General features: G+C 34.3%; 2 protein-coding genes across 3 annotated transcripts in view; one reads left to right on the top strand and one right to left on the bottom strand.

The window, feature by feature from the left end:
• LOC120345956 (leucine-rich repeat-containing protein 9-like) overlaps positions 1–12,505 on the top strand; it is a 32,628-nt gene extending 20,123 nt beyond the window's left edge. The window contains exons 24-37 of one of the 2 annotated variants that reach the window (XM_078111381.1): positions 69–200; positions 854–1,031; positions 1,888–2,008; positions 2,527–2,626; positions 2,840–3,003; positions 3,833–3,964; positions 5,690–5,819; positions 6,326–6,500; positions 7,536–7,657; positions 7,790–7,885; positions 8,328–8,522; positions 9,311–9,455; positions 10,009–10,171; positions 10,872–12,505. In XM_078111381.1, the coding sequence (XP_077967507.1) occupies positions 69–200; positions 854–1,031; positions 1,888–2,008; positions 2,527–2,626; positions 2,840–3,003; positions 3,833–3,964; positions 5,690–5,819; positions 6,326–6,500; positions 7,536–7,657; positions 7,790–7,885; positions 8,328–8,522; positions 9,311–9,455; positions 10,009–10,171; positions 10,872–10,899 (1,881 nt within the window). In that variant the 3' untranslated portion in view covers positions 10,900–12,505. The remainder of the gene's footprint in view (positions 1–68; positions 201–853; positions 1,032–1,887; positions 2,009–2,526; positions 2,627–2,839; positions 3,004–3,832; positions 3,965–5,689; positions 5,820–6,325; positions 6,501–7,535; positions 7,658–7,789; positions 7,886–8,327; positions 8,523–9,310; positions 9,456–10,008; positions 10,172–10,871) is intronic. The other variant, XM_039415579.2, reaches the window with a different exon arrangement.
• Positions 12,506–13,158: 653 nt separating this feature from the next.
• LOC120345973 (uncharacterized) lies at positions 13,159–15,285 on the bottom strand. Its single transcript, XM_039415597.2, has 5 exons — positions 14,878–15,285; positions 14,199–14,717; positions 13,927–14,017; positions 13,580–13,691; positions 13,159–13,510 (listed from the first exon to the last, which is right to left on the bottom strand). The coding sequence occupies exons 1-4, from the start codon at positions 15,017–15,019 to the stop codon at positions 13,619–13,621; spliced, it is 825 nt and encodes a 274-aa protein (XP_039271531.2). The 5' UTR covers positions 15,020–15,285; the 3' UTR covers positions 13,159–13,510; positions 13,580–13,618.
• Between the last annotated feature and the right edge of the window lie 626 nt (positions 15,286–15,911).

The following is a 15,911-nucleotide window of genomic DNA, read 5'->3' as shown; positions in this document are numbered from 1 at the left end:
ATTGCTATCATAGATTCCTGTAAACAACTGCTTTAGCAAGAATAAATAAAAAGCGTTTTTTAATCCAGGCTACTATTATAAACAACTCCAGAGTTGAAGGAGTCAAACCTCGTTCATTGAGTTTATTATCTAGTTCGGAAGTATTTCATGACATGATGAAATTGAAACCAGATGCCAAGGATGCAACATGGATGACAAAAGTATTTTATATTTACAATGTTAGGCAAAAATGATTCAATAAATTAATTTGAGTTGATTTGCAAAATATTGCGAAAATTTTTGTTCATGAGCATTTTCACCTTGATCAAGACTCTGGGATGGAAATACAATTTTGAGAAAAACTTTTTCTGGATGGCCGAGGGCCTAACTCATTGCGACCCTTGATGAGGGTGTACGAATAAGATTTGAACCGATTCCTCTAATTGCAAAGCGGATGTTAGGTCCATCACCCACCCGGGGCTTCGCCAACTGTACCCTCCCCCTATTGGGCCGTGAAGCGATTCTCTGGGGTTTACAAGCAAATGCTATCAATATGTAATCCAAAATTCAAACAATAATTTTAATTTAATTAAATAACCTTGATTTGTTCAATTTTTTGGTCGTAATGCATTTATTCTTTTACTTTCATTTGTTAAATTTTTATCATTAAGTGTGTCAAATAAATGACAGAAACCTGTTGATAACAAAAAAAATTTTGTTATTGACAAACAGGAGCCAAAAAGTGTTGAGAGTCTTTGGAAGGGCCACGAATAATAAAAGTTTGAGGACCCCTGCATCTAATCCTTAAGTTATCGCACCCCTTGGTGGAATGATTACCGATATTTGAAACACTAATATTTTATTTTTTAAAAAGGTTGTTGTGCTGAACCTGGATGGTCAATATATTGGGAAGCTGAGTGGACTTGATAAACTTGAGAATTTACGATTTGCATCTTTTAATAAAAATTGTGTAACTAAGTTGGAAGGTTTGGAATGTTGTACGAATCTGCAAGAATTATCTCTTGTTGACAATTGCATTTATAAACTAGACGGTAAGTTATCTTACTTTACTGAAATAGACATTTTCTTATTTTCAATATATGAAGTTGGTCCAGGGGCTAAATCCCATGAAAATGTCTCAATATATTAGGAAAGAAAACTTGAAGATAACCAAGCTCATCCTCCCTATTTTAGAAAAAAAATATATATTTAGAGCAGGGGTTCCCAAGCTTTTTTCAGGACGACCCCAAGGACAACTTTCAAGTGTCCAGTGTGACCCCAGGTCGATATTTTTCATGAAACTTTAGAGCTTCCTTAACTGGACCTTTTGAGTTGGGTAATGTTGTGGTATGAGGTAAAATAAGCTAAAACCAAACAGTGATGTCACAATAAGCACGTACATTTTCTATCTATAGCATAAACATAGAGCGATGCTTATGGGCCTGTTTTACAGTAAGCCATGCTACAAACTGCTAAATATAACATGGTTTGTCAAATCTTAGATGATTTGTACATCCTTCCTCTATCATACCTCAGTGACCCCATGACCTGTTTGCGACCCTACCTACTTATCACTCCGACCCAATTTGGGGTCGCGACCCCTGGTTTGGGAACCCCTGATTTAGAGTATACTTATTATACTGATGGGTCATAAATTTATTTGTAGTTTTACATTTTGGCAGGAGACAATATTGATGGTGTATATAGAGGTGCTGTAAAGTGGCAATGGTACATGAAACTTCAAGAACCATTGTCCTATATTATATTACCTTTATTTGTTTCTCCTTTATTAATTTTAAAAAGACAGCAAAGAGGTCCAACTAACGTACACTGATGATAACATTTTTGTGTCCATATACCAGTATTCAACAATATAATAGATTCACTCATTTTTTTTATAATTTTTAGGTTTATCGAAACTAACAAATTTACGTCACCTTGATTTGTCAAGTAATTACCTGATATCACTGGAAAACAGTGGCTTGGAAAAATTAACAAGTTTACAGTTTTTGTCTCTGGAAAATAACAGGTAGATTCTATCCCACTTTTTGGCAAAATCATTAGTTTTTTCCCTAATACAGTTGGCACATGGAATTTTGTTTGTCAACCCCCACATTCCTTATGTAAGACGCAGGCTAAAATCTTGTGATTATGTTCGAGAAGATAGATGAATTCTCTCACAAGATAAAAATTTGAATTCTTATTCTTGTAGAAGCATAAAAAATTGTTATAAGGAAATTGGAAAAAAAGATGTAATGAATTTATAAGAATATTATTCTATAAGAAATATTTCTTCTTGTGCACAAAAATCATTATTTTTGTCATCTTAATTTTCCTTACACTTTTACTTCAAACAAGTATCTGCATAAGTAGCAACTTTTACAAAAGTAACGATATTTTTCGAGCAGTATGTGTGGCTAATTTAAAGTATCAAAACTGAAATAAATTTAAAATTCTAAAATGTTAAATTATTCGAATATATAAAGGATATACATGCATGATTGTAATGACTTTGAAATTTACCTTAAATTTACATATTTGTTTTAGGCTAACTTCTTTGAAAGGATTGCATGAACAGCATTCTCTCGTTGAACTTTATCTTGGAAATAACAGAATTGTAAATGTCAGGGAAATCTTCAATGTTAAGGTATGGAATAATATTTATAAAAATGCCATTTTTTTGAACTGGAAGTGGACTTACTAGAATGTCTTACTGATATTTTGTTGTTCTTTGGCATGTCTGTCTTTATTATATGAACAAAAAAAATTGATCAAATTTGAAAATTTCGAATTTGGGTCCGACTCTTCGGAAAATTCTACATTTCGACAAAAAAATCTTGTTTCTTGCTACTTTTTACAGGCCTTGGTGAACCTTATGATTCTTGATGTTTATGGGAATCCTGTCGTTCAATCAGATAATTACAGATTGTTTGTGATTTATCACTTACCAAACTTGAAAGCATTAGATGGAAGTGCTATTGAAACTACAGAAGAAAGTGCTGCAAAAGATGCTTTTGGTGGCAGGTGAGAAGATATCTCCCTTTTATTTTTTCTAATTTTTAAGTCTGTTTCATACCAAATGATCAATCACTTTTACTCAATGTGTCACATATATTATATTTTTATCAGTGCTTTGGAGTCAGAGGAAATTCACACCTGATTCTAACTCCAACTTGTTTGTAGAATGACTTTGCCTGTTGTCTTCGCGTAGACAGAAATTTTGACTTTAACTGTAGCTCCACATTCTGAGAAAACCAAATTTTGATAACAAAAAATTTATGTTAGCCCTAATTTTTCTGTTGAGAATACTTGGTCAACTTAATGGTTTTTAAATATTTGTATGAAATTTCGATTCCCATTATCACCATCGGAAGTCAGATAATTCAAAATTTGACTCGACTTCTGACTTTGAGGAATTTAAAAATACGACATCGGCTCTGATATCAATAAAAACGTACCAAGCTACGACTCCAGTGCCAATTCTGGCCTTGTTGAAAATTATTTTTAATCATAATGAAATGATGAATTTATTGACCAACCTCAGTTATGCGAGAGTGTTCATCTCTTGAAATGACTTTTTTTGATATCTCAGGATGTTTAAATTAAATTGAATATTTTGGAATATCCTCATTTGCATAATTATCATTTTAATGTATAATATTGGCATCCGTTAGTTTACTGAGATTAAACTTTTAGAAATTCGTTTCCACAATTTAGTGTTCCAGTTCAGTTTCCATCTTTAGTGTTTTTAGTTTTGTATTCAGCTGTTATTTTTTAAATTGTGTTTTAAAATATATTCAGAGAGTATATTATTCGATTTTGTTCTTTCCTATGTATGTCATTCTATTTCCAGATTAACTACTGATTTTGTTGCTGAACGACTTGGACATGCAAATTTCACAGAAGTTCGAGAACTTGATTTTCCTCATTGTTCAATAAGAACAGTTGATCTTGGTAACGGTGACGCATTTAAAAACTTACGAAGGTTTGTTGCATTATACCTCAAATGGAATCATTTTACTTACTCTACAAAATGAAACAATTTTGTATATTTCATCAAATTTATCACAGATCTTGAATAAATAAATATAGAACAATGGAGGAAATATAAATTATTAGATAATCTGACAAACTGCCCATCATTCAATAAAGTTTTTCCATTTGTGCTACTAACTGGTATCTGGCACGAGCATGCATGAACGAACTGAAGTTTTCTTTCAGAATGATTTTTATACAAAATAGACCAAAATCTTGTTTTAAATTAGTCTAGAACATAAAACAAGTTTATTTTGACCTCTGCATATAGCACACATTATTTAAAGGCCTGGAAAGTAAGCAAAACTTACCAGAAGTTTCAACATGCTCACAATCAAATATTTGGAAATTGAAAATGAAAGTAGTAATAAAAGAGAACTATGCAATCATTTTATACCACAGTAATTCCTTACCACATTTTCAAGGATATCGAATAACATGTATGAAACATGAAAGAACTTTATACAGAAATCACCATCATTATTATGGTATATACAGGGTGTCCAAAAAGTTCCGCCCGATTTCATAGCATTACCAATTGCAAATTTGAATAAATTTTGTTGTATAATAAATGCGGACTACAACATTCAACATCTATAACTTCCAATTAGAAACAGGTTGACTATAAATCTTTTTTGAAATTAAAAAAAATAACATTTGATAATAAAGACTTTACAATCGGGCGAAACTTTCTGGACACCCTGTATCTAAGGCAGGGGTGTGCAACCTTTTTCACAGGCGGGCCAAATATCCATAACCAGGTTAAACCGCGGGCCACACCTACATTTCACACAGGCTTTCTATTAGTTGCAGGCACAAAATGGTGTCTTTTTGTTATTGATCTCATGGTCCTTACAGAAATGATGAGTTAAAACGCGTTAGGTTCTTAGAACTGTAATTTAAAGATATATATTGTTGCACCCAATTTAAACGAATTCAGTGAGAAATTTTCTGCTGGATTCTTTTCCCGACTACTTTTATCCAAATTTGCTTAAATGGAAGTGCTACCAATTCGATGCGACGCCCATTTTAGAACAAAAATAGATTACCGAAAAGTGCCATATTTGAAGCCATGACTTTTTCAAATGTGGGAAGTAACTTGATTGAGAAGTTTTCAGTAAAATGTGCCAAGTTTCATTTCTAAATAATTTGCTGTCAAATCTTATTCTAGGTTCGATTTAGACATCATCAACTGATAGGCTGGAACTAAAACTCATTTAGCTATTTTATCCTCTAATATTAAAATTCTTCAAATTGCTATTAAGTTGCCTCCGCGGGCCACACAATTTTCCCTTGCGGGCCGCATTTGGCCCGCGGTCCGCACTTTGGACACCCCTGATCTAGTGCATTACAAGCTTCTATATATTTGCCAAGTTGCTATACCTCACAAAACTAGACTTTGCTCTAATGAAAGTTTCATAAAATGGTCATTAGGTTAGAGTCAGTTAGCAGTTTCCACAAGTGATGTGGTCGGGGTAAAATTTTGAACTTCTTAAATTTCCAAAATTCCTACATTTTAGCATCAGAATTGAAAGCTATTATTGTACTATAGTCAATCAATAAGTTTGATTGACATCATTTTATCAGAAGACTTTAAATACCTGAAAATCTTATCATTTTTTCAATTTTCTCAGTGTACGGTATTACTAACTTTGTTGTATTATATACTTCACAGTGTCAATGTTGAAAACAACAGTCTAACATCGTTCAGTGGTTTGATCAATTTGAGACATTTGCGAGTTCTTTGTTTGAATCATAACCACATTGAATGCATCGTACAGAGACCAAAGAATCTTAAACAACAGGTGAAATACAACTCTAACCATGAAACAAGTCACTGTAATTTTCGCAAGATTAATGAAATTTTAAAATGTATGAGAACAACTGACAACCAGATATAACGTCGTTTGTTACGATAGCGGGATAAGATTTTCATATTAATCTCTGGGAGCAGAAAGCCCATAAGACGGCTTAATCATATGTCAAACTATGGCTTCTCATTTGGTTACCAGTTCATGTCAGGTATGGGATTAGTTAGCCTGTTATTTGTTTCACATGCATGAACTTGATGGTGGAGGAAGCTGTAATCGAGTAGCGGTTATGTGAGCCACCCTACGGCGGTGAGGAGTCCAGCAATCCTATCACACATAATTATCCCTTGCAGGATTTTAACCTGCTAACCCACTTAGCGACATAGGTGATCCCACTTAGCGACATAGGTGATCAGGGGTGCAGTGGCGAGCTTATTCTTGACGCTTAGCACAATGCAACATACCGTCGTCTAAAATGTACATTTCCTATATGTTCTCAGATTCGTTCCCAATATTCCGTCAGCCATCAAGTAGCTACGGAATTGTTGTCACCCGAACGACTGAGTCCAGTCATGGAAAGTCTCGAAGTTTTACATCTTGGATATAACAAAATAAATAACATGGGTGGATTGCAACTTGGAAGACTGGTCAACCTAAAAGCATTGTTTTTACAAGGTAATTGTGAAAATCTCCCTAGTCTTCTGGTTCTTTTATATATATAATAAAATTTTATTGAATTGTATATCACAATGACTCTGAACAGCCCACTGCATCTCTATTCGGTTAAGTTTTTTTCCCGTCAGAAGTGAAATAAGTGTCACCAGTCACCACTTCATCAAGTCCATGCATCTGGGATAAATAACTGGCTAACTAATCCCATACCTGACATTGACTGGTATCCAAGTGAGAGGCCGTGGTTCGCCATATCATTAAGTCGTCTTATTGGCTTTCCTCTCCCCTGGGAGGAATATGTAAATTATATCCTATATCATAAAACTTTTCTCTGATATGTTTAGTTTAACATTTGTAATGGATATTTTCCCTACCTTTGACCCCAGGAAAATCCTTTTAATACTTTACTATTTGGTAAATTTCCAATGCTTATTTTGAGACTGGTTTCGTGAGTTGGCACTTACAAACTGGTTTGCATGTTTTAAACCATCATTTGATTTAAGATATTCAACCGCCTACCATGTAGTAAATCTTTGTCCAGTATATCGGAGTTTCGGAACTAATTTTCGATTACTGCAACTAAATCAAAACTTGTCATAAAATGTAGGGGTCATTGAGTTATTCAATTTTTACCTGAGTTTCGAAAATACAACTAAAAACTGACAAATCGCTAGCAAATCCATGAAAACAAGCTAATGCTTATCCCCATTCCTGAAAATCTGTCTAAGGGAAAAAAGTGTCTGAGCAGCGGGGCTAAAATTGCAATTGTTACTTCACCATTGGCATCCTGTTGATTTGCCAATGTTACGAAAGTAAACAAGGAAGTCAATGATCAAGGTAGCATCCACTGATTGGTAACAAGCTAAGCTATAACATCCATTGTACCTATAAGAATGGTGAATTTGTATATATAGTTAACTAGTAGCTTAAGAGCTCAATCATAATTTGCAATTTTTATCATATTAGGCAGATTTAGAGACCAGAAAAAATGTGGCCGGAAATGATAGATAAATTTTTTTAAAAACTTTATTTTTTAAGGGAATGAAATCAGCAAAATAGAAGGACTTGAAGGTTTACATGAATTACGAGAACTAGTATTAGATCGTAATAAAGTTAAAGTCATCGGAGAAAATTCATTTGCAAATCAATGGAATCTGCAGGTAAGTTTTATTGGAAGTCTTGGAAATGAGAGACAATTTATTCTGAATATAGCATATACCGTAAAGTCTTTTCTATGATTGAATAATGTTGACATTAATGAATAACGCTTCTTCCTTTTCCGACATTTTTAGGAACTTCATATTGAGGAAAATAGAATCCGGGACCTTGGAAATCTACATCATTTGGAAAACTTACAGAGATTATATTTAGGAATGAATAGAATACAGGTGAATTCATTTACGTACTTCCTGTTATTTTGAACTTATCCTGAATTTTTTTTTTTTAATTTAATACCATAATTTGATGATATATTTATTATAACAAAATACTATGGATGTCTATTATCTGAATAGTCTGTAGTCTATAATTATTCCTCAGAATTTTTTTGTTTTAAATATTTTGAATTGATTGCCTAATCAGAAAAAAAAATATGTTCAATTTTTGAAAACACAACTAAAAACTGACAAATACTATCTAAACAAGGCAATATTTACAAGCATACTTGAATATCTGTCTGAGTGAAAGAAGTATCTGAGCGGCTCCACAAAATGCAATTGTTACGTCATTATTGACTTGTTGCTGATTGGTCTTTGCTACGGAAATAGACAAGGAAATCGGTGGTCAGAGAAACATCCATAAAATTGGCTTCATTTTCAATTCATTTTCTAGGATATGATGGAACTTGAGAAAATGGAGAGCCTTCCAAATTTGATTGAACTATCTGTGATTGGAAACGCGGTTTCAAGACGTCTTTTACACAGACCGATGCTCGTTTTTCAACAACCTAACTTACAATCCATAGATGGAATTCCTGTTACTCCAGAGGAAAGAACAAAAGCTGAATTGTATTTTATGGACCAACAGGTAGTCTGATTTGCTTATAGAAAAGCTTATAGTTTTTAACAAGAATAAGAATTTACTCTTATCTTGTTCAGCTGCGAACCTTCATATGGTTGGGAACACAAAATACACATTATGACCTGTAGCAGTTATTTTGAATTTTTTTAATTTTTGATTTGTAGCATACTCTATTATTATACTACGGTAATTGATAATATAGATTTGATAGATATTGAAATGTTTTTGTTTACCACATACTTGTTTCAATAATATTTTATTGCTCAAATGTCTCTGCTATGCCATTCCCATTCTTGTGATTTTTTTATATCACGGATCAGGCACTTTGACGTTATCTTTTCGATATGTAATGTTCTACTTTTTTTTCTACTTCTGTATTAATTACTGTTAGACCTGATCACAGGTGTCATTGCGCAATAACCAATATTGGTTTTTTGTGCTTTCCCTCACTCAGGAATGCAGTTTTTAGGCTATTTTTTATATTCTGTTCGTACAAGGTGCATTTTCAGTATTGGGAAAAACTGAACTATTGAATGCCGATTTCCATATTCCAATTATTTTGATCATCACAAAACACATAATTTGGCATTATTTTCATTAGTGAGCCATATTATGTGCTCAACTCTCATGAAAAAATATGAAATCTGGGTGTATTTTAAAACTAGTGACTCATATAATGGACAAAAAATAACTGCCTGAAAAAGTGCAAATATTGAAATCTCTAAAATTCCACAAGATTTGTTCATTTTTGACGAAACACAAGATTTTGTATTAAGTATTGTTCATTGTTTCAGCCTAACCCATCCAACATGGAGACAATTCTACCTGGTATTACACCACATAACAGAGCTGGACCAATCAAAGTAACACACATGCCAGTTACCAATGACAGACACACAATTCCATATTCTGGTCATTATGATGACCACGACCATAGAGGTAACTACTGCACTTTATTACTATTGTTAATATAAAATTATGTGGGTAACATGGACATGTCTTGTGGTCGCCTGCAAAAAAATGCAGGTTGCGAGTACTTGTTAATCTACTCGAGCCAATTGACTTGGTTATAATAAATATAGTGAAAACTGAGGATAAGGCTCTTTCAGACATGTAATTTTCTTATATGTTTGCATACTAACTTGAGGAATAATAAATTTTGGTATATTTTTCTCAAAACAAAGACTGTAAATACCAGATTACACACGTCATGTCAAAATAATGGTGGTTTTGTCTATTTTATATTATCACTGCCCGAATCGTAGTTCGAACTCTTCGGAGTGACGAGATTGTCTGATTTATTAATTCAATTAGGGTTAAAGTTCACAAGGTCAGAAGTTTAAGAAAATTTATAGAATCATGATAACTCAATTTTTCAGATACATTTCTAAAATTTCAAACTTTTAACGATTATTAAACTGAATGGCATTTGATGCCAAGATTTTTCAATTTGAGAGTCTGTTACACTGTGTAACGTTTATTTTATTTCTAGGTACAAGAAAGCATGGCTCAAAAGATCATCGTGCTTATCATACTGCAATACCACAAGGAAGTATATATAGTCAATTAGCTGGTGTTAAATATCAGCAACAACAACATAACCACTCTTCAAATCATAATGGCACTAAAACATATCCAACACAATCTAATAACAGGTGAGTGTATGGCAATTCTTAGTTACTGTTCTGTACTGTACTGCCAGTTGGAATAATGAACTTTGAAAACAAACTAATTTATGAGCCCTATAAGGGATATTATCGTCTTTTAACTATTGAGAATTTTAAAGTGTTGAATTTGTTCAATATATGAGGAGAAAAGCACTTTTTCTCAAATCAATTCATACCATATTTAACAAAAATATATATGAAAGATCATTTAGAATTTGTATGGACATATACCACAAGGGTTGGTGTAATTAAAGAACAATTTTGGCCTTAGTTTTTGATCCTTCACTTTACCCAAGATTACCTGTGTATTCATGGGTGTGGAATGCTAGGGTGCGCGGAAACCCTGATTAAAAACCACTCATCTATGTCGATGAATTGTACATCAGCTTTTGTGTAAATACCTCAATCACTGCTTCAGTTAATTAGCCTGGTGATTTGAACTCAATAGAAACAGAGTTTGATAATTTTGGATAAAACAAGAAAGAAAGAGACAGAACAAAAAATGATCAAACACGACTAATATGGCCACTAGAATGTCTGCTAAAATCAAACCAAATGCTGAAGGAATTGTTTGATTGTACCATATCAAAGTGTGTGCCAGTAAGATGTATTGACCAATAAGTCCTTACTAATAGTTATCATATCTTTTAAGAATAATATTCTGACTAATTGTTTTTGTTTTTTTCAGAGGAAGTGGAGGTAATCGTTACAGGTGAAAATACAAAACTTCCAAGTCTTTATGGATTTTGTTCAGCAAAAGATAAATACTGTCAGAAAAGAACATCAATTCAATGAATTGAATCATTGCCGCATATCGGATGTTGTTAGACTTTTATTATTCTGATCACAAAAATGATCAATTCCGCACATAATACCTTTGTATCGGAAGAGCATCAATCTAGAGACAAAGCTGTATCCCCTTCATTCTCAAAAACCTTTGTAAAATATTTTAGTTGATTGATTAATATACACAGCTATGAACTACCATGACGGGAGTGATGTCAGAAAGAATTCATTTTTACATATGAGCAGTGGTGTCTCTTGCACAATGTGATGTAGTTACTTATTTTATTGAATTTGAATATATGAGCACGCAGAAAATTAGATATCAATTTGAATTAGGCGGATTTTTGTTCACTATTTGTTACCTTAGATCAGGGGTGTGCAACCTTTAATACAGGACGGTCAGATACAAATAACTGATTGAAACCGCGGGCCGCGCCATTATTTAACATAGAGTTTCTAGTAGTTGCAGCCACAAAAATTTTGGCTATTGATCTTATGACATGCGATGTTCGTTTTGCACAAGCGCAGGTATAGGCTTTGCGACACAAAGGGATTAGGATGACTCGCACACACTAAATTAAAAACTCGTTTCGCGCACGGCATACCATTCGTAATTGTCACTTCTCCATTGGTTGCAAAATTTTCCCTGTGGGCCGCATTTGGCCCGCGGGATGCAGGTTGCACACCCCTGCCCCAGTAATTAGCTATTATCAGCAAGGCCCTTTTTTTTAAACTTGCAAATAAAAAAGGCTTCGTTTCTCCTATGTGAAATTATTGCTGTTGTATGTTCATATGTTTTATGTCCAAATATTCAACTCAGCATTCGAGAGTATGAAATAACATTAACTGTAAAACTTATAATATGGGTTAATAATGGGTCCAACTGCGACCTCTTGCCCAGATAATACTTACTCAAAACTCATTTCGAGAAGTATGCATTTTCATGTATCACCCTCTTAATAATATTTGTAATGGAATACCTGATAGGAGTTACTTTAACAGTGTTGACATTCGTACCTTAGCAACCAAAATTTGATAGGCCGAGCATCTATTACAAATGGCACTCACATTGACGGTACGTTCTCTTGGGCCTCACTTAAGCTGGGGTTAGGTAGATAAATATTTTTTCATCAATTGCTTTTTAATATATCCGCTTGACATGTTATATTCTAAAAGTTTACTTTACCTTTTTATACAAAGTTTCATTATTTTTTTCTATTTTAGTTTGTAGAGTAGTATATTTTTATAAGCTGTCTGTGAGTACGTTTTTAATTTTTATTTTATAATAGCCATTAGTAGGTGAAGGTTTCGATACTGCCTATTATTTTCAATATGGCACCATAGATGTCTAGGAGTTATAAAGTACAATACAAGTTTTCTCTATCTTTGAACTGCTGGTTTCTGAATATAAGTGTGGACTGATATAAAAGAAAAAGAAAAATTTTTTTGGCTTTCTGTAATATTCCATAGAACTTTACTTAAATAATATATATCACTCTGACAAAAAACTTTGGGTTCACAATTATTATTAGTTTATCCACAAACATCTTATCTTAGGGTGTTTGAATCCGCAAACAGCATTTCTTGGACATTGGAATTTAAGCACACCAATTCAGGAAAATGCATATTGGAAAACATGAGCACGACAACGAAAAAGAAATACAGTGACAATGACAACATAAGCGATTTTGCCTCCTATTGTTGACAAGTCGAATAACGCCCGATGTTTCCTAACGTCTGATGAATTATTAAAGTTTGTATTTCTTCACTAAAACGCGGCGTATTTTACTATAGCAAGCGCAAAGAGGGTAATGGATATTTGTTTATGAAACGATAGAATCTGACACAACGGCATTGAAACTGGGCTATTTCCTCTATGTTAGGCTTAACTTGAAGTAGTAACTTGACTTCCGTATTCATAAATTTGAGAATTGGTCTCTCGTAATTATATTGCATTATGTTATGGTAGGATAGGTGGTGGGTGCGGTCTGACTAGCCAAGAACCGACATCCAAATACTGAAATATCAATATTGGGATCATTTGTAGAAAGCCCACCCGATATCAGCTAATATTTTCTCAAAATTGGGACTCGACATTTTGGAGACACCGCTACCTGACAATGCCTGAGCAGAGCACAAGTCTTGCCCAGTGCCGAGTAAGCGGCAACGCCGCAACGGAAGCTGCTGTTACACGCTAAATATTCGCGAATACTGGTTGCCAAAATTTTCATATGACTGCGAAATTTGCAATTAGCTAGTATCACTTGAGCTTCATCCGCTATCGAAATTGCAGCAATAATAATAAAAAGATGAGACAATTAAATGGATTGCACTTCATTTTTGTATTTCAATAAAAATAAAATATTGTCACAAATGCGCGAAAGGTGTAGAGAAAGTGTTAACATAGAAAGAAACATTTAACAAAAAACATATATGTTTTGGAGGTATATTAAAATGGAGAAGCAGAAAAAGGTAAACACGTGTCTTGCAAATATTTTTATATTTTTTTGTCTAGTCACCACAGATAGTTGGCACCAAGATCTGTGAATGAAAATATACTCGTTAGATTAAAATAAATATCAAAGACACCGAATAACAAGTAAAACTCACCTCTACTCTATGAAATTTGCCTTCGTTGTGGCAAGTTCTTTACTCGACTACTTTATCGCATGCACGTTCGATGATGCGGGCCGCTGGGAGCTCAGGACAGGGATCTGGCAAGCTAAAATTTTTATTTTATTAGCGCTTCTTACAGAATCCTGCTTTCGACAACATTAGCTATTTTTTGGTTGCGATTTTCAGTGACCCATTCAGAAAAAATTCCGGATACTATTGGAGGATTATTTATGCCTCGTTGTTATTGTGCAAAACGCACATGAAGGGGAACGCATGACAATATTTAAGAATCACTTGAAGACTTCAATGAAATCATTATATAACATTCCAGTCTGACTTACACTGAAACTTCGTTTGGGATCTTTTGTTCGATTGGTTCACACTTCCATTTCATTCCTCGTACCGTAAGCATTTGGACGCATAAGTCCTTACCTGTAGATTCAAAGCATATTAATACTATGTAGGATACTTTACCAATCCTTCTACGAGATTGTGGATTAAAAATAAAATAATGTACGCCGTATTCTTTCGATTCTACTGATAACGAAGCGCAGTTGCGTTCAATAACTTGATTAAATATTCAAGATGTTTGGTATGGTGTAAAATGACATACCTTGCAAAAGATCAGCAGTTGGTCTGAAGCATGTTGGTGCTTGTCTTGGCCCGGATCCGGGTTTTCTTGCAGTGCGGAAGAATGTGCGTCTTCTACGGGCGCATGGAGCACGGACACATCCAGCACGTATGCATGGGCGACTGTAGGTGCATGGGCCAGAGACGCGTGTTACACATGGACTTCTGATTTGTACGCTGCTCCTGGTGACGCAGGGTCTTGGTTTGAATTGGCGTCTTACGCATGGTCGTCGGTTTGATCTGAAGTTGAATGATGAGCTAGATTTGGATGATGCGCTGGCGCTAGCGGATGCACTGGATTTGGCAGAGAAACTGCTGGAGAAACTTTTCTTGACTCCTGGTGCTGCAACTACATCTGCGCATGGTTGAAGTGAAATTGACTTTTCAAATTTTAATTCTGGTGTTGCGACTTTGACGCTAGCACTTGTGCCTAAACCTGTTGAGGCACTCGCTGAAGCGGATGCTGACGATGAAACGGAGGCCTTCGCTTTCACGTTTACATCTGTAATAATAAATATATATGTTATGGTCAAAACGTTTAATAGGTTTGTTTTATACGTTTATTCTGTTTAGCTTATATATATATACACAAGGTTATTGGTCTTCAACAAAAATTTTCCTATTAATTTCAGTTTAATATAGTTAGCTAATATGAAACGTACCGGGCAGCTGAAAGTCAAAGGCTGAAACTGCCCCTATCAGTAGGGCAATAACGATGAAAGCGCGCATGATGTCGGATCCTTGGTCGAAGATACAGATGAAATCCACGAATGCTGACGATAGTGGCTTGTCAGATCCAATCATTGGGTTTTATATTAACTAGAAGGCGGATGCGAACGACACTGCCTTTTTCGCTCCATTGAAGTGTTTTGGCAAGTACGTATGTTGAACGATGAACAGTTTGTACACTCATCTTTTCAGTTCATCATAGAGCGTTTACCAACTGTAGTATAGCTGAATCAGTTCACAACAATCAGTTATGGACCGCTGATTTATATGATGTTTAAATGAATACTCAATATCTTTTGTTTAAAAAAAATTTGATGCATGGAATTTCGAAGAATAAATAAAAAGAATTGCCTGGCACGTGTACTTGGTATAGTAAATTGAGTTCATGTACCCTTTAAAAAGCTCGGTAATTTGATACTGTAATGTTAAAAATATACCGTTATAGCTTTATCTGTAGATGATCACAGAGTTTGCTGTGAAGTCGGCGAGCAAGCGTGAATAAAAAGTGTTCAACAATAAAACGTTCCCATATTTTTTAAAGCAAAAGTGTTCCCATGGTGTAGAATGAAACAGCAATCTTTTTGATTGTGGGTGAAATATTAGGTTCAATAGAGATCAGAAAAATCCTGAAGCAATAAAGATTAATCCAAAAGTTTCAACCACCTGTAGGCATTAAAAATTTGAAATCGATGGCCCATTAGTTTCACGAGTTCAAAATGACCCCCAAAACACCAACAACGACATTCCGGCAAACACTTCGTGTTCAATGAACTTCAAACCAGAGATCGGAGCATTTGAACACTGATGTAGCGTTGTTGTCAACGTTCCTTGAGCACTAATCGCAGAAATAGATTAATGAAAAACTAGTGTGGTAAGGTAATTATTTTCAAAACTGCTGAATTTGGAACTTAATCAGTTGAGCAAATTTTAAAATATGAGGATAATAGGCCTCATGCGATTGAAAATT

Source organism: Styela clava, chromosome 1 (assembly GCF_964204865.1).
Source record: "Styela clava chromosome 1, kaStyClav1.hap1.2, whole genome shotgun sequence".
Classification (NCBI taxonomy): domain Eukaryota; kingdom Metazoa; phylum Chordata; class Ascidiacea; order Stolidobranchia; family Styelidae; genus Styela; species Styela clava.
This window is presented reverse-complemented; position numbering and strand designations above follow the sequence as displayed.